Consider the following 16,497-nt stretch of genomic DNA (forward strand, 5'->3'; position numbering starts at 1 on the left):
CAACACGTCTTTATTTGCTTAAATTAACAAAATATAGATTACATGCTATTTTCAGGTAAACTGCTTTTTCACTGAATCAGAAAGCAATATTCACAACTTGGGTTGCTACACACTTTGAGTTTTATTTTTAAATAGCAAGCCAGAATTCTGTACAAAATCAACATTTGGTGTAATGTTGTCCAAATATGTGAAGGATTTTAAATGTTAGCTCTGTTACATTTTGTTCCAGCAAAGCAGACAAAGATCATAATTCAAAACACGATGTTAATATTTTATTAAACGCCCTCAGGGCTTAATAAATACAGTATGCACATTGGGCTGTCTCATGTAACTACTCATATACAAATATACCAGTTACCCTTCTGGGGTCATGGAAAGTCAGCCTCAGTCTCATGGCCAGTGGGGAGTCAAAGTTTTAAAAAGAGAGAACGGGTTGAAAGGCAACAAGAGGGGGTAATCATAGGCTGGCATAAAAAGGATAACAGAAAAATATGCCAGTTGGCTGGGTCAGTTGGTTGGTTCAAAGACAGTGGTCAAAAGCCTGGAAAGCATTTGGTAGTGACCTATTTTCAGAGTGTCACAATGTGATGGATTTCATGCTATCTTGGTCCTGGGATTGCTGATGACCTTGGATGGTTTCATCCCTTAATTCTCTTGAGGATGGCCTCATGGCTTCTCTTTCAGACTTGCATTCTGGTTAATTAGCTCTAGGCAAGGTTGGCCAACCCTTCCCTTAGCTCTGCACTTAATGCACAGGGTGCCCATATAATTTGTCACCCAAACGGGAACACTTTTGAGAGTTAAGGTGACACTCTTAGTAACTACCTGGGGACAACAGGTATAAACCCGGGTTGTCCCAGACCAACCAGGATGTTGGTCACATACAAAACCAAGGTTTTAGCCTTGGTTCTCAGAAGGTCAATGCATGTGAACCAGTGGGTTATATCTAATGAAGTCTCTCACATCCAGAGTCAAGAATGAAAAACAGGCTTTAGAATACATTCCATAACAATTTTTTATGACTTTTCCTAGACCCTTTTCTCTTCCTCCAAATGAAATTTTACTTGGAAGGCTAACATAAAACAGATGGAATTTGAGCAGCTCTGAGTGAAGTGGGGATGTGGGTTGAGAATTTTCCCTCCCCTAGCAGCTCTAGAAGGGCCTAAGAGGGGCCTCTTGCTTCTCAGCACACAATGTGGAAACCAGCATTCTGGACCATACTCTTTCCATCTCAACATTAACTTGTTCCTCAAACACTCCCACATGATTCGCTTTGGGTGGAAAAGTCTACAGCTTGCTACTCTAGATTTTCTAGTTCCTATTCCAGCTCAGCACACCCAGAACAAACTGGAAATCTGCAGCCTTTGTAGCAGGTCCTCAACACCTTGCTGCTGAAACAATGAATATGTAACAGGACCCTAGGAGGAGGCCTCACAGGACACTCTGCCAGCCCCAGAGTGATGTCATCAGAGGCACTGATGAACAGTATTAATAATAATGGGTGGAAGGCAAACTGCCCCTATGAAGATCTGGATGGGTTCTTGGCCCAGAGTCGTGCTGGTAACCGCAGAAAACCACACTCTTCCCTTCACCATCCCCTCTGCAGGTGCTCTGACCTTGGGGCACAGATGGCAGTAGCCAACCCAAGCAGCTTTGGCACGTTGTAGTGGTGGTGAGGCTGGACGAAGGAGCCTTAAGCAAGGCAGCAGGAGGAACGCATCAGGGATTGACAAAGCGCAAGTGTGACTGATGAGAACTAGATGAGGCTGACGGCGAAGCACCTTGGCCAAGAGAAAAAGCCAGCATCCCACAGGCAGAGATGGGCCGGGTCGTCTAAAGAAATGTACTGGTAACTTTGGGAGGAGAAGAAGCAAATAATAAACAGTACCTAGCTCTACAAATACGAGTTGAAACTACCAAGGGACAGTTTTTACATAAACACAGACACAGTACCTGAGGGTCACTGCTTATGGTCAGTCACACATATGTGACATCCTGTCAGCACTCCTTTATTTGTCAGATGCCGGTGCCTAAGGGAAGCATACCTGCAGGGCTCGACCCACCCTTTACAGTCACTACCACTCACTGGACTCGTGATTCACGCATCTAGGAAGAAATAATTAGTCACTATAGGCTGGCTGTGTATTTTTAAACATTAAGTGACCATAAGCATCACAGGCATCATTTCTAGTACAAAAAGTGTGTGTTTATACAGTGTGTGTGTGTGTGTGTGTGTGTGTGTGTGTGCGTTTCCTCTTGTGAGGCTCTTACAGAACATGTAAGAAGGCCTAAGTCAGCAGTATGATTTCAAGGTCTCCTGCTTTCTATCTTAATGAGTCTAAAGCCAGAAGCTGAAATATTTATGGAGTCCCTGGGAGGGGGTCTTGGGAACCACTATTTTAGCCTAGTCAATCTTTCTCAACCCTGGCTGCACATAAGAATCATCTGGGGTAACTTGGAAAATAACCGGTGCTAGAGCTCCACTCTAGACCAGTTAAATCGGTCAGGCCCCAGCACTGGCATTTTTTAAAAGGCTCCCTGAGATGATTCTAAAGTTCAGGTAGCATTGAGAATACAGCCCAGAAACTCCTTTACTAGTGATTAGCTGATGGTTATTCTAATACTCTAAATAAGTTAGAGCTTAAATTTCAGGGAGAATTCCTCCCCCCCTCCCCCCACCCAGCTCCAGCACTGAGGAGAAATCCACTGCTCCTGGGGTGACAACTCTTCCTGCAGCTGCTTTATGGGGCATGAAGCCTCGAGCAAGGTCTCCAGGAGGGAGCTCTGCTCAGGACACGGGGTTAGCCTGCAGACGCTGAGCACCGTCGGGCCATCTAAAAATATGCTCCTAATGCCACATCTGAGGAAGGTAGCAGAAGCCAAACGAGGCAGACCCAGGCAGGAATCTAAGTATTGCTGGTTTTTCCTTAGTCAAAATTATTCTTATCCTCTTGAAATGTTATCTTACATCTGCAGCAACTACTTGAGAACATCCTCTTCAATAACTCACCCTCCTGTGTCATTTCTGGCGTTTTTTGTTTATTTAATGAAGCAAGTTTTAAAATATATACAACTACTAATATTTTCATCTATCTGGAAAAATATTATACCTTTTACACATTCAACTAAAGAGTCATTAATAAGGTAACATGTCAAGCACCATATTTTTGCAACTAGAAAGAAATTTACCGTATTAGTCAATGGAAAATATAATTTCTAAAAGCACCTCAGCATCAGCTTACAGTTAGATGTCTAGAAGAATATGTACAGTTTATTACACTGGAGATCCATGAAATAACATTGAAGAAGACCTTGTATGTGTGTTAAAAATCAAGGGCCCAATGCATGACCTGAGAAGCATTTACATGACTGAGGACGCCCCTGCTCATTTAGTCTGAGCCATTTGTAAAGATTCGTGCCCTTCTCCTGTCTCCAGCAAATGAGAGCTCGTGCGGAAAGCTGTACTTGCACAGCCTAGTGCTTATTTTCCAAGTGTAATTTTTTCAACCGTCCACTTAGATCCCTAAAAGCACTGCTTGTTTTTCCATTTTCCTCTCCAGTAATTCTTTTAAACTCTCATCTCTGTGCTTGAAGTACAAGTAATCAGAAAAGGAGGGGCCCCGCCGAGCGCTCTGCAGGGCCCGGAGGCCGGGACACTCGTCTCTGCGGGCAAACTCTCTCTCCCGGCCGCCCTCGGGTCTGGGGCTGTCCCGGCTCTTCGGCTGGAGGTCCCCTGGCGGCGCGTCCCCCTCCGCCTGCGCGTCCGCCCTGGGGCCCGGCTCGGGCTTGGCGGACAGGTCCTGGGGCGCGCAGAGCGGCGGGCGGCGGGGGCCAAGGCCCGGGCTGTCCCGCTCCACGTCGTAGCAGTTGTCGTCGTCCTCCTCCTCGTGGCAGGAGCTGCCCCTGGCGCTCTCCCCGTCCGACTGGAAGGCCGGCCCCTTGGCGCGGCGCTTCTGGGACAGGTCGAAGGGCTCCTCCTGCTCCAGGCTCCTCAGGCCCCCAGCCGTCTGCGCCAGGGCAATTCTCCCCCTTCCAAAACCTGCCGGAGCAAAGGCACGTTCAGGCCCCGGGAAGCGTTCAGGTCGCTGGGTGGAACCCAGGGCCGGTTAGTGTAGCTTGCTTTTGCATTTTAGAAATAGATAAATCCCCAGGAAGGCTGTAGAGAGATGGGCCTTGTCACAGATGGAGTCTACATCGGTAGGACTCCTTTCAGGGGAATTTGGCAACATGCAAGAAAAGCTTTAAAAATAAGCACACCTTTGACTTAGCAGTTACACTACTGAGAATTTGAACTATGAAAATAGTCTGGCAGATGCACAAAATGTATATGTAAGGATGCTCATCACCACGCTTTTAATAGTGAGACTGTGAAAACAATGATCAATTTAACGATAGAGGTTTGTTTAAATAAATAATAGTACCTCCATACAATGAAGGTATTATGTGTGTTGAAGGTGCTTCTATGTGTAGAAGATGTAGAGACCTATTACTGACCATAAAAGGTATTCTCTATATACTTTAAGTAAAAGAAATATATATTTATCATATATATTATTTATCATATATATTAATAGTGTAGATTCTATTTTATATATCAAAAAATATCTGGAAGGACATATGCCAAAAATCTCAAAAATGATTAACTATGAGGTGATTTTTACATTTCCCTTTTCACTTCAAATATATTTCTTTTTATTTTAACAGTGAGCACATATTGTACCATAAGAAAAAAAATAAAACAATAATAAAGATATTTTCATCTTGAAAAAAACCCCAGATATTCCATTTGGGACCAAGGGGGCCACCCCATAACTGGGCCCCCTAAGCACAGACAGAGTAGGGAGGGCGCAGGAAGGTCCTCTGAGGAGCTCAAAAGCCCTTGTGTCCCACCACAAGGGTCCTTGCTGTTGGGCACAGTGATGTAAGAGGGTCTCATTTTTAGTCTCAGCTTGAAGGCCCTTGTAGGGATGGACTTTTCCGCGGCCAACAGGCATGTGGTAGGGCTCCACCTGATTTGATCTTGGAGCTGTCTGCCTGTGGTAAGCCAGCAGCCAGGCCCTGAGGACCAGGAGGGGAGGACTGAAGAGAGGGATAGGAGGGAGGGGGCTGGGGTGCGGCCAGACCCTGCTGCACAGGGGGAAGCAGGCTTCTGGGGTGGGCATGCACAAAGAAAGCCGATGTCCAGTGCTGCCTGCTTTATGGTGGGGTCAGGCGGTGAAGCTGTCTGTAGCTTTAATCTTGTCAGGGGCACAGGGAGGATCTTTTTAATCTGGGTCTTGATTTTTGAGCCATTTCAAAACCTAGAGTGGAGAAATGCTAACACCTTTTGTAGTTGAAAACATTAAAATTGCTGAAAGTCTGTTAAAAACTTTCAAAGCAACTCTCTGATATACGGTGATGCTCTTGACTTTTCCAGAAGGATGATGGTCTTTAGGTGCCTGTTAGGATATGAGTATCCACATGGGGTAAGTCCTGGTGACCAAGTCAGGCTTTCAGATGGAGGACTGTCTCCTCATCACCTTCTATGTCTCTAGCCCTGGTGATTGAGTATACTTCACCTATTCTGGAAAAATCCAGGCCTGGCTTGGGAAGTAGCTCAGGCAGCTAGAGATGCAAAGAATGAATCAGAAAAAGAACATTCTCAGCGAAATAAAGTGCTTTTGTTTTTTAACCAGAATTTTTTCAGGGCTTTTGTACAAACTCCAGGCCTTGTTTTATGATGATCACAGTTTCCTCTCAACCAGGAGTCACCATAAACTCAGTGGGCGTTTGAGAAATCTGAAAGCTACAATCATTTTGTTTCATGCTGGGCACGCGTGCATCCTATTCATGAATACGGGTGCCTAGTCGACCACCTCTTTTGTAAAGGGGTGGGAGAAGCAGCAAACGTGAACAAACCACCCCATGTTTTTACCCAGTGCAGTAAGCACTGGCTTGAGCCAGAAATTCTTGAGTTAGAATCTCAGTTCTGCCTTCAGACTTGCTGTTTGACCTTGAGCAGTTTATGTAACACCTCTTGGCATTGGTCTCCATTTACATAAAATGAGAATAACACAGTCTACTTTGTGGAACATTGGGGACGAGCAATAATATCTAAGTGCATCACCCTGTGCTTGGATCATATGTGAATCAGAACATGTCAGCCAGTTAACATGATATTGTAAGTTACATATATGTGTGTCTTCTCTCCCCACACACAGACCTCCCAGAGGATGAATGAAGATGGTCTCATTCCCCTGGTATCTGCCATGGCATATAGCACACTGCATTGGACAGAGAGCATTTACTGCCCATTTATTGAAGGACAACCTACTGAACCCAGTACATGTGGAACATAAACTCTTCACTGCTAAGGAAGCGACCGAGAAGATGAAGGAGGCAGAAACTTTCATCAGTTCAGTTAGGACTCAGCTAGGCAGACCCAGTGCTCTGCCTATGGGCCAATCAGCCCTACCAAGCAGGAAAACTGTCCTTGCGACTTTCTGGTTGTGAACAGATAGACGAGACCTAGCCTGCTACAAACACACTTCTGCTGACAGCAGAACTTGCAGACCTGCCCCTTAACAGCAGTGTGATAAAGAGGATACAATAAGGCTTTAGAGTCAGAAAGGTCTGTGTTCAAATTCTTGGTCTGCTACTTTTCAGTTGAGCAAGTTAATATTTCAAAGCCTCATAACAGAAGTTCCTCCAGCCTGGAGTTACTGTAAAGATTCACAGAGACCACGCACCTGCTGCAGGGTCTGGAACAAAGAACTAATAGTGGTACCGACTGGCATCATTATGATATTCTAATCTACTCCCTAAAATTCACTTTTACTTACTACCTTCAGATATCAGCTTTACGTTTGTTATAGTAACACTGCCAACCTCCTCCTGCTACTCTGCTGTGGTCTTGAAAATTATGCTCCCTTTTATGACGGTAAGAATAACCCCCCAAAGTAAAGCTCCCTAAAGACAAGTTCAGCTCCCATTTGTTACTCACGGGCCTGGAAGGGTGATTACCTTGAGAATGGAGGCCCCGCTCCATGACCCCATGCTTCACTTTCATGTGGCGTGTCAGGTTCCCCTTCAGGGTGAACTTGCTGGGGCAGTAGAGGCACTTGAAGGGTTTGCTGTCAGAGTGCAGGTGCATGTGGCCCATTAGGTTGTGCATCCGGTTGAATTCCTTCCCACACAGCTGTGAAGACAGTGATGAAGAGAACACAGGTTACTCAAAGGCGGGGACCCTGCCCAGGTGACCACACCCAGGCCTGTGTGAGGATGGATGTGTTGCTACTTTGTTTGGATCTTGGCATTTTTAAGTTGCTTCCAAAGAAACTGTCCCCATGGAAGTCAAGGAGGGGCTGGATTGAGCCCAGGCTCAGAGGTGGAACAGGTAGGGATGGATTCATGAGATTTTATTCCTGTTGTATTGGGATTTTTAAACTCAAGGTAAAAATTGCAAAGCTATTAAAGCTTCTTTTGAACACAACCTTTTGGAAAGGAGAAAAGCTGCTCTGAAAGCAATTGCTCAAAGTGTGCCTCACTTGAATGATAAGGATACGATGACTTGTTTAATATTTATGGAGCGTTTACAATATGGAAGGCACCGTCCCAAGTCTGCCATGGAATATCTCATTTAACCCACATCAGTCCTATGAGATGGGTGCTGTTCTCATCCCTATTTTACAGATGGACAAACTGAGGGATTAAGAGTAAAGACTGGCCAAGGCGCACAGCTGGAGCTGGGATAATAAACTCAGGTCCTCGGACACCAGAGGCCACACCGTCAATCACCACCTCCTACTGTGTCCCCCCAGTACAACTCTTCTGTTAGACTATCTCAGGCAATGCTTTTCTAATTTTTAAATTTGCTAACTTTGGGGATGGATTTCAGAGTTAAAAGGAAGGAGTGTGTCTTTTCTCTGGGTAGAGATCTGAAGTACTGAAAATATCATCCTAGGTATACAAAAAGCAAACATATTTTATTCACTTTTTTAAAATTTCTATTTCCACCAAATTGCAAATACATGATGGACCACAGCAGTGGCTCTCCAGTTCCTTTGGGAAGAACAGAACTGCCTTTTCAAAGGCAATGTGTGCAGATGCAGATGGTGTAAGACAGAAGCAGTTGTTCTGGGGTGCTTCCCTTGCTTTTCTTGTCCCCAGACTTCAGCAGAGCAGGGTTTGGAAACTCCAGCTCTTCCTTGACTGTGCTGTGAGGAATGCAAAGGAGGATTCTGTGTCTGTGCTGGGACCAGAGCATTAACAGAAGAACACTCTCCTTCCCTTTTCCCTTCCCACCCTCAGAGGCCCATGTCATGAGGGTAGTGATATGAAGCAAGAGGTGCCCAGAGAGAGGATGCGGGGTACGGCATCCTCTGAAGCTGACACTGGTCCTCCTTTCTCACCGAGAGATGTTTTCAGGGCCATCGTGGAGGTTCTGGGTTGAACTTTTATTAATGAAGACAGTGTTTTCTTCAGGTGGCTATGGAGTTGAGAGCTGAGCTGAACTTGGAAGAATGGGTACACCTAACAACTGTGACCTTGGGAGATTAGCCTAAAAGAATGCGGGGCAGTAAGAGGAAGCCATCCTGGGATTACAGATTTGTCACAGATAATCCATGCATGGATAATAAACGGCTGGTTCTGTATTTTTAAATGATTCCTATTTGGGGGTTTTACGTACTTTTTCCCTTTTTACTTCCTTACTAGCGAGAATGAACTCAGCATACTGGTACCCCACACTGAGTATTCAGAGCACCCCTCACCACATTTATTTGGAAAAGGTGACCCAAGAGGGGGAAAAGCTGAGACAGTGGGTCTAATTTAGGGGAAAGTATGGATACTTGCTTTCTCTTTATTCTCAACCGAGACAATTTATAAAGATATATCAGCCTGTGGCTCAGTTTTGCCCGTGTGTGAGAGTTCTGGTAGAGTTCTCTTCATTAGCTTAGTTTATCCAGTTCTCCATCCTGGCTAAGAAAAAAAAAATTTGTATCTAGAGCTTCTACATTAGGTATTTCCAGTCATGGGTCATTCTGGAAAAGATAGATCTCATTTGGTTTCATGGGACAGTTCTGATTACTTGGAGCAATGCTGCTGCTGGACTTGCTGAGCTGAACAGTCCTTCATTAGACTGCAGCATCCCTGAAGGCTCTGCCTGCCTTTCGGCTACAGTCCCTGCCTAGCACCAGGCTTGACACATGACAGTTCCTTAGTAAGTCTCTGTGGAGTGAGTGAAGGGGTGAGGCGCATCGCAGCAGCAGATCTGAAAACAGCAAAAGCCATGGGTAGTTAAGCACAAGACATGTAGGTGGAGGGGAGATAGAGGTTGGAAGGTCAATTAGGCCACTGCACTAGTCCAAGCCTGGATGGGTCTCATGGTCCTATAGGCCAGACGGAGAGAACTGAAGGAAGAAATGGGTGCCTTCTTCCTTCAGTGACTTCCGTGGAGGGTGACATTCCACTTTTAGCTATCATCTGTGGTTGCTGAGGTATTAGAAGCTGGATTGGTCTGAAAGGGTTTTATAAAGGAGATGAAATTTTAGCCTAACCTTGAAGAATATGTGGAGTGCCTTTTGTTTTTGTTTTGACACAAGAATAAAGTCTCCTCATTAAATATTTTCAGACACTTCAATCAACCTTAAACTACAGGCACAGTAACTATTACTATTGTGATAATGATCCACTGCTTGCTTGTTGCTGCTGCAACTGCTGTAACTTTGGGGTTAGAGCAGATCCTGTAATTCACCTGCCTGAGGTCGCAGCTCCCGTCCCCCGTCACCCTACCTCCACCCAACACACACGTGCACACATAAAGAGGGCTACTGCTGGGTATTTTCCAGATTCTTCCTCAGCCTCAGAAAAGCAACCTTTTATGATCATCATAGCTGAGTGTGTGTTTTCTACTCTAATGCTTTTCTGGATCAATTCATTCAGTACTGAACTTCCTGGGACATTTTAGTGGTATATGGAGATATTAGGGTGTTTTATCATTTTAATAAATGACGTTGTCTCCTGAAGTCAAGGCCTACAGCCTCAGGGAAGAAGATCCACTGTGGAACATGGCTGGTCAGCTATATTATCTGATGTGTGATTGGTAAAGAAGACTAATTTTGTTGCTGTTGATAAAATTTAACTTTTATATACCAGAGTTACCCTTCATGGTTTATGATAGCCTACCGATAGCCAATGGAGAGCTTTCCCAGGGCTAAGCAATAATGTGTCAACCCTGAAAGATGTTTAGGGCACTAAAAGGTGTCCCAGGTAGTATTCAGAAACATAAGAACTACCTTCCTCTTCTCTAAGGCCAACCCCAGTATCAAGCACAGGGCTACACACAATAACACTTAATGAATATCTAACTATATGGTTAGGAAATAAACAACCAAGTCAGGAAAAATATCACTTCCTTATGCAAAAATTTCACAAAGCAGCCATCACCAACTCTCTCTCGTGCCCCCTTTAAAGCTATACACATTAGTTTGCAAACCAAAACCCTCAGTGGCAGAAGGATAGAAACAATTAACTCAGGACCTGAAGTACTTGGACACCACTCCCATCTCAGCGGTTGGTACCCTTAGCTTCTTCCTCTCAGCCTCTGACCCTTCCACAAAGCCCTTTGGTCCTTATCCAGAACACCTGGCCTCTTCATCCTTCTCAGAGGATTGTCCTCACATAACTATACACAAATGTATGGATATATTTTGTGTCTGTGAAATTTGGAGAGGTCTCTCAGTCACCATCAGTGAAGAGGGGCCACAGAAGGAGGATTGGGACAATTAAAGATATCACCCTCAGGTGGGGTTTGAGAGTGAGCTCTAAGCAGAATCCTTGTAGTAGAGGAGAGGAGTAGACAGGAAGGAAGAAAAGTTGGGAGGGAGCATCAAAACTCTAGTTTCTTCTCCTGGGAAAAGCAGTCATCTACAAGGCCCCCTTTAATCATGAGACATGTGGCTAAGAGCTTGCCCAAGTCAAGACTTGCTGAATCACCTGCTACCAAGGTCTGTGGAGATTAAAGGCAGGGTGGGTATTGGTACAGGAAGCTGCTGGAGTGATAAGGAGTCAGATTTCATCTTGCAGGTGGTCATCTCAACCAGTCCAGCCCTTTTGAACTCTCAGTTGCTCTAATGAGCAGTATTAGTGTGCTTCTGACATTAAATATCAGTTTTTCCACCAATACCCACTTTTATACCTACTTTTAAAGAGAGAGGTGGAAGTCTGTTGCTTACTTCCCTGGTGGCACAGTGGTTAAGAATATACCTGCCGGGCTTCCCTGGTGGCACAGTGGTTGAGAATCCGCCTGCCAATGCAGGGGACAGGGTTCGAGCCCTGGTCTGGGAAGATCCCACATGCTGCAGAGCAACTAGGTCCATGAGCCACAGCTACTGAACCTGTGCGTTTGGAGCCTGTGCCCCGCAACAAGAGAGGCCGTGACAGTGAAAGGCCCGCGCACCGCGATTAAGAGTGGCCCCCGCTTGCCACAACTAGAGAAAGCCCTCGCATAGAAATGAAGACCCAACACAGCCAAAAAAAAATTTTTAAATAAATAAATAAATAAGTCAGGAGCTCAAAAAAAAAAGTTAAGATCTCTAATATGTAATAAGGTCATAAGATAGGCAAATTAAATATATTTTAAAAAAAAAGATTATACCTGCCAATGCAGGGGACATGGGATCGAGCCCTGGTCTGGGAAGATCCCACATGCCGCGGAGCAACTAAGCCCGTGTGCCACAACTACTGAGCCTGTGCTCTAGAGCTCACGAGCCACAACTACTGAGCCCGTGCGCCACAACTACTGAAGCCCCTGCGCCTAGAGCCTGTGCTCCGCAACAAGAGAAGCCATCGCAATGAGAAGTCCGTGCACTGCAACGAAGAGTAGCCCCTGCTCGCCGCAACGAAAGAAAGCCCACACACAGCAACGAAGACCCAACGCAGCCAAAAATAAATACATAAACAGAGACAGAGAGAGAGATGGACCTCAAAATGTAATAGAAAATTGGAACAAATGTTTTGGACTGTCCTTTAAAAATGGGTTGCATGGATCATTAGGCTTTGAGATGGCAGAGCAGAGAGGCAGTGGGGAGACCCCAGAAGGATACAGAACTTGCTCCATTTTCTCTTCTGTAAAATGTCGATGATAATCTTAGTTTCCCATGAAGGTTTTTTTTTTTAATAAATTTATTTATTTTATTTATTTATTTTTGGCTGCATTGGGTCTTCGTTGCTGCACGCGGGCTTTCTCTAGTTTCAGTGAGAGGGGGCTACTCTTCGTTGCGGTGCACGGGCTTCTCACTGCAGTGGCTTCTCTTGTTGCGGAGCATGGGCTCTAGGCATGTGGGCTTCAGTAGTTGTGGCTCGTGGGCTCTAGAGCGCAGGCTCAGTAGTTGTGGCTCGTGGGCTCTAGAGCGCAGGCTCTGTAGTTGTGGCGCATGGGCTTAGTTGCTCCGCGGCATGTGGGATCTTCCTGGACCAGGGCTCGATCCCGTGTCCCCTGCATTGGCAGACGGATTCTTAACCACTGAGCCACCAGGGAAGCCCCTCCTATGAAGGTTTTTGATTCAGGTAAAGGGATTGGCAAATAGTAAGAGCTCAATAAATATTAGCTCTTATTACTATCATTATCACGTACATTTTACATTCTATAAATGGCAAGTTCTTTGTGGATAAGGGTACTGTCTTTTTAAACCAACTTATGTGGAAGGAATATTAAGGAAGGACCTCAATATTAAGGTATTGAGTAAATACCTGCCAGGTTACTTGAGGCATAAGAGAAATGGAAGCAGGTGTGGCTGACGCAGCCCTGGGAATGTGGATGGAAAGAGAAGATTCATCCTAGATTGCAGGCTTTGGGGAGCCTATTATCTGGCTCTCTGATCCTCTGTCAGCCCTTTAAACAGCTGGCAGAGGCCCTGTCCCCTTATCTTCATAGAAGCTCCTAATTCTGGCCTCCTGACGCCCCTTCCCTCCCGGGTCCAGGCAACTTCCTGTGAGTCCCAGAGACAGCGCTGACAGCCAGAGTCACAGAGAAGTCTCTGTGCACAGAGGCAGAGTGATGGCAGTGGGCAACCACTGGGCTGGGGCCAGAGGCCCACAAAGCCAGAAAGAGGCACGCTACTGAGACTGCGATGCACCAGGAAGCCTGTGTTTCCCTATTCTGAGAGGAAAGGTCAAAGAGCTGCAGCCTGCAGCCTCGGAGAATGGCCTCCGCTAAACTGCCCTTCCCTTACATCCTTCTCTCTCTCTCTCTCTCTTTTAATAAGAAGGGTGTTCCTTTCCTCAAAGGGAGAGAGAGGGAGGGAGGGAGAGAGAGACTGTAAACTGTCCAAAAGGACCGTGAGAAAACAGGAAGCTTTGAAAAGTACAAGAGAAAGCAAGATGAAATCTATTTGCAGGCGGGCCCCTGGGGACATGCGGGGCATTGTTAAGCAGGCAGTTCATACAGCTATATCCTTCCTTCTGCTGAGGAGGGCTTTGCTGCCAAAAGGCTGCTATCTGGTCACTGCCTTAACCCCCTCGATGCCAGCCTGAGAACCCTGATCCCAAGCACTGGGCCCCTACAAGTCCCCACTGGATTTCTCCCCTGATGGAGCATCCAAGAGCTGGAGGGGGGAGATGGAGCCAATTTGGCAGAGGCGGTGGGGACCCTTTTCAGGGAGACCTCATCCTTTTCTATCTGTTCTTGCCTCAGCCTTCAGCCCTCTGCTTCGGGCCAGGCTGCAGATGACCTGGTGATTCATAACATAGGCAGCTCCCGGCTTCACCCATCTCAAAGGAGAATTTGTCCCGGAAATTCTGGATGACTACTTTTCCTGGACAGGTTTCCCAAAGACAGCAGCTGGTTCTTTGCTATTATGGAGTGTGGCTGCTACGAGGATAGCATCCAAATCAACCCCTGCGTGCTTACGCAGGATCTGGGAAGCATATTTCTGAAACATGGCTTAAGTCTACAGGCGCAGGTCTCTGGAGAAACTCCAGCTGGCTCCAAGAAGCAAGCAGTCCAGAAGTCGAGCCAACAGCAAAAGAACCCAGAAGGGCAGTAATTTTTTTATAAGAAAAAAAAAAAAACAGAAACCTTTCCTCTCCTCGAATTTTCCATCCTATTGTTAATGCCTAATCCCGCAGTAAATGAACGTTTCTGTTTGCTGTGGACAGCTGTTTCCACTGAGCCAGGGCCAGAGAGAACCAGTTCACGTGGCCACAGCGGGAGGGATTTATGTTAGGAAGAATTTTTAGTGGTGAGAAGCCCAGGAAATTAGAATCTGTTACTTAAAGACTCTCCCTTTTTTTTTTTTTTGGCAAGTTTTGGGGTAAAGGAGATGGAGTCAACTCTTGGAATATGGCTGGAGCAAGGTCTGCCTCTTTTTTCCAGCCATGTCAGTCACATAAATGGAATAACCCTTCCCTGTTACTGCAATACAGCTCGGGTTTAGTTGTCTGGGCCCGTTCTCCAGCATCACCGTGTAGCCAGCCATCCACTCCTCTCTGAGGGCTGTGAATTGCATGGTGATGAGCAAGTGGCCCTCTGTTCCTCTCCCAACTCTCAGACCCCAGGAACCCCTACCCAGGGCCAGATTTCCAAGAATACAGCACAACATGAGTAAGAAGCAAAGTCCACAGGACACCATCTGGAGATGGCCTATCCCACAGTGGGATCTGGAGCTAGTTTATAAATACACAGGGCCCCATTACATAATCTGTAAATTCAGACATGCTCTGAAATTCCTTTGAAATGAAGAAGGGTGATGGTATGAAGAGGACACCAAGCAGGTGGCACTTTGCAGGGAGATGGGGACAAAGAGAAGAAGAACCTGGCAGTATGTTCTGGCACTCGCCAGGGGACAGAGGGCTCCTGATCGAGGTGATTGACACCTGTTCTTATTTCAGGAATGTCTAAGAATGGAGAGGGGCCACCTAAGTTTGACAAACATACACTTTAACATCCAGTTCTTTTTGTTCAAATGATACATACTGCCTTCTAGGCAGCCTCTGACCTCCTGTGGTCTCCTGAGAGAAACTGCTGCTCAGGAAGAAGTGACCTTTGCAGATGACCAGTCCAATTCCTGTGCCAGGCCCAACTCCCACTGGAGAGTTAAACTGTATTCTATCACAGCTGGCATTTCACGCTATAAGCCCCTCTCTTATGGGGTTTGATGGTGTGACCAGATATCTGGAGCCTTATCCACCCTCAAGGAGACGTCAGATTGAGTTTCTGAACTGTGTAGTTGACCAGCAGACACCCTTTGAACCCTGTGTGGTACGCTATCATTGGGGTGAAGGGAGGCCTGTCATCACTGGGCCCGTCATGTCCCATCATGTCCGGTCTCTATGCACTGGTACCAGAGAGAACCCTCTAAATCCTCAAGGACCACTTGGTCCAAGATCCTCCAGGCCCCTCTGAGGCCCTTGAGGTAGAGAAACAGGACTGCCTCTGTGCCCCCAAATCACACACAGCTGGCAAGCCCTTCTCCTGCATTGGCTCTGCCCTGACGTATCCCTCTGTTTCAGAGATGTTTTCTGCCTGGTTTAACCACTACTGCTGGCCCTGAATTGGTGAGGTGGAGAAGGGAGTCGGCTGGGCTGGATGGACGTGGATTTTTAGGGGACTACAAACTATGCAATGGCTCCTGAATATTTTAACGACTTTATGTGCCCCACCACCAGCTGATAAAAATACAGTTCATGCTCGAAGCCCAAGAGTAAACTGAACACAAGGAATGAAGAGGGGCGATGAGCCCCTGATAGCACCTCTACTGTAGGAGACAGTAAACCCCCGGCAGGCGGGAACAGCTCTGTTAAAAGTGAAGTGTTCAAGGGACTCAGTGAGGCGGAAGGGAAACCAAAGTCGTGTCTAAAGGGAGACAGAAGAGCTGGTCTGTGGAGTCCACAGGGTCCCGCAGTCAGGCCTGGCTTGAAGGGTGTGTGGCCTGTGTGGTCACATGAGGCCCTGAACTCAGAAGTGTCCCGGGTTTGGTGTTACGCTCTGCTTTCATCGTCTTGAAATTCTGAATAGCATCTGAACAAGGGGGCCCCGTGTTCATTTTCCACCAGGCCCTGCGAATTACGTACACCATCCTGCATGCAGCTTCCTCCCCCTTCAGCTCAGATCACTCAAGATGGACATAAATTGACTTTCAAACCACTGGGAACTTGAAGGAAAGGAGGGGAAACACAAGTAGGTGGCAGGAAAAGGGCTGGAGGGAGACCCCTCCCTCCCCCACCTCCGGAGAATGCCCACACAGGTCTAGGGAAGCTCTGGCTCCTGACCCCTCTCACCCCGTCCAGGAGTGGCCAGCACAGGAAAGAAGTCAGCTTCACAGGGGGTTCCTTCAAGTGGGGGGACATGCTGCTGAGGGATTAAGGCAGGAACAGCCCCTGGAAGCAGGGAACCCTACTCCAGAAACAGGGGTTGACAAAGAGTATCATTTGGACCCCATCAGACACGCAGGACAGAGAGAAGGCAAATCCGTTTCAAACAGAAAGGCTCTAACGATATCTGAACGTGGTGATTTCCCT

General features: G+C 46.6%; 1 protein-coding gene across 1 annotated transcript in view; it reads right to left on the reverse strand.

Moving 5' to 3' along the window:
- ZNF366 (zinc finger protein 366) overlaps positions 1-16,497 on the reverse strand; it is a 22,099-nt gene continuing 5,602 nt past the window's right edge. The window contains exons 3-4 of the mRNA XM_007175943.3: positions 7,003-7,177; positions 1-4,039 (exon numbers count right to left, since the gene is read on the reverse strand). Of these exons, the coding sequence (XP_007176005.2) occupies positions 3,516-4,039; positions 7,003-7,177 (699 nt within the window). The 3' untranslated portion in view covers positions 1-3,515. The remainder of the gene's footprint in view (positions 4,040-7,002; positions 7,178-16,497) is intronic.

This window comes from Balaenoptera acutorostrata, chromosome 2 (assembly GCF_949987535.1).
Source record: "Balaenoptera acutorostrata chromosome 2, mBalAcu1.1, whole genome shotgun sequence".
NCBI lineage: Eukaryota > Metazoa > Chordata > Mammalia > Artiodactyla > Balaenopteridae > Balaenoptera > Balaenoptera acutorostrata.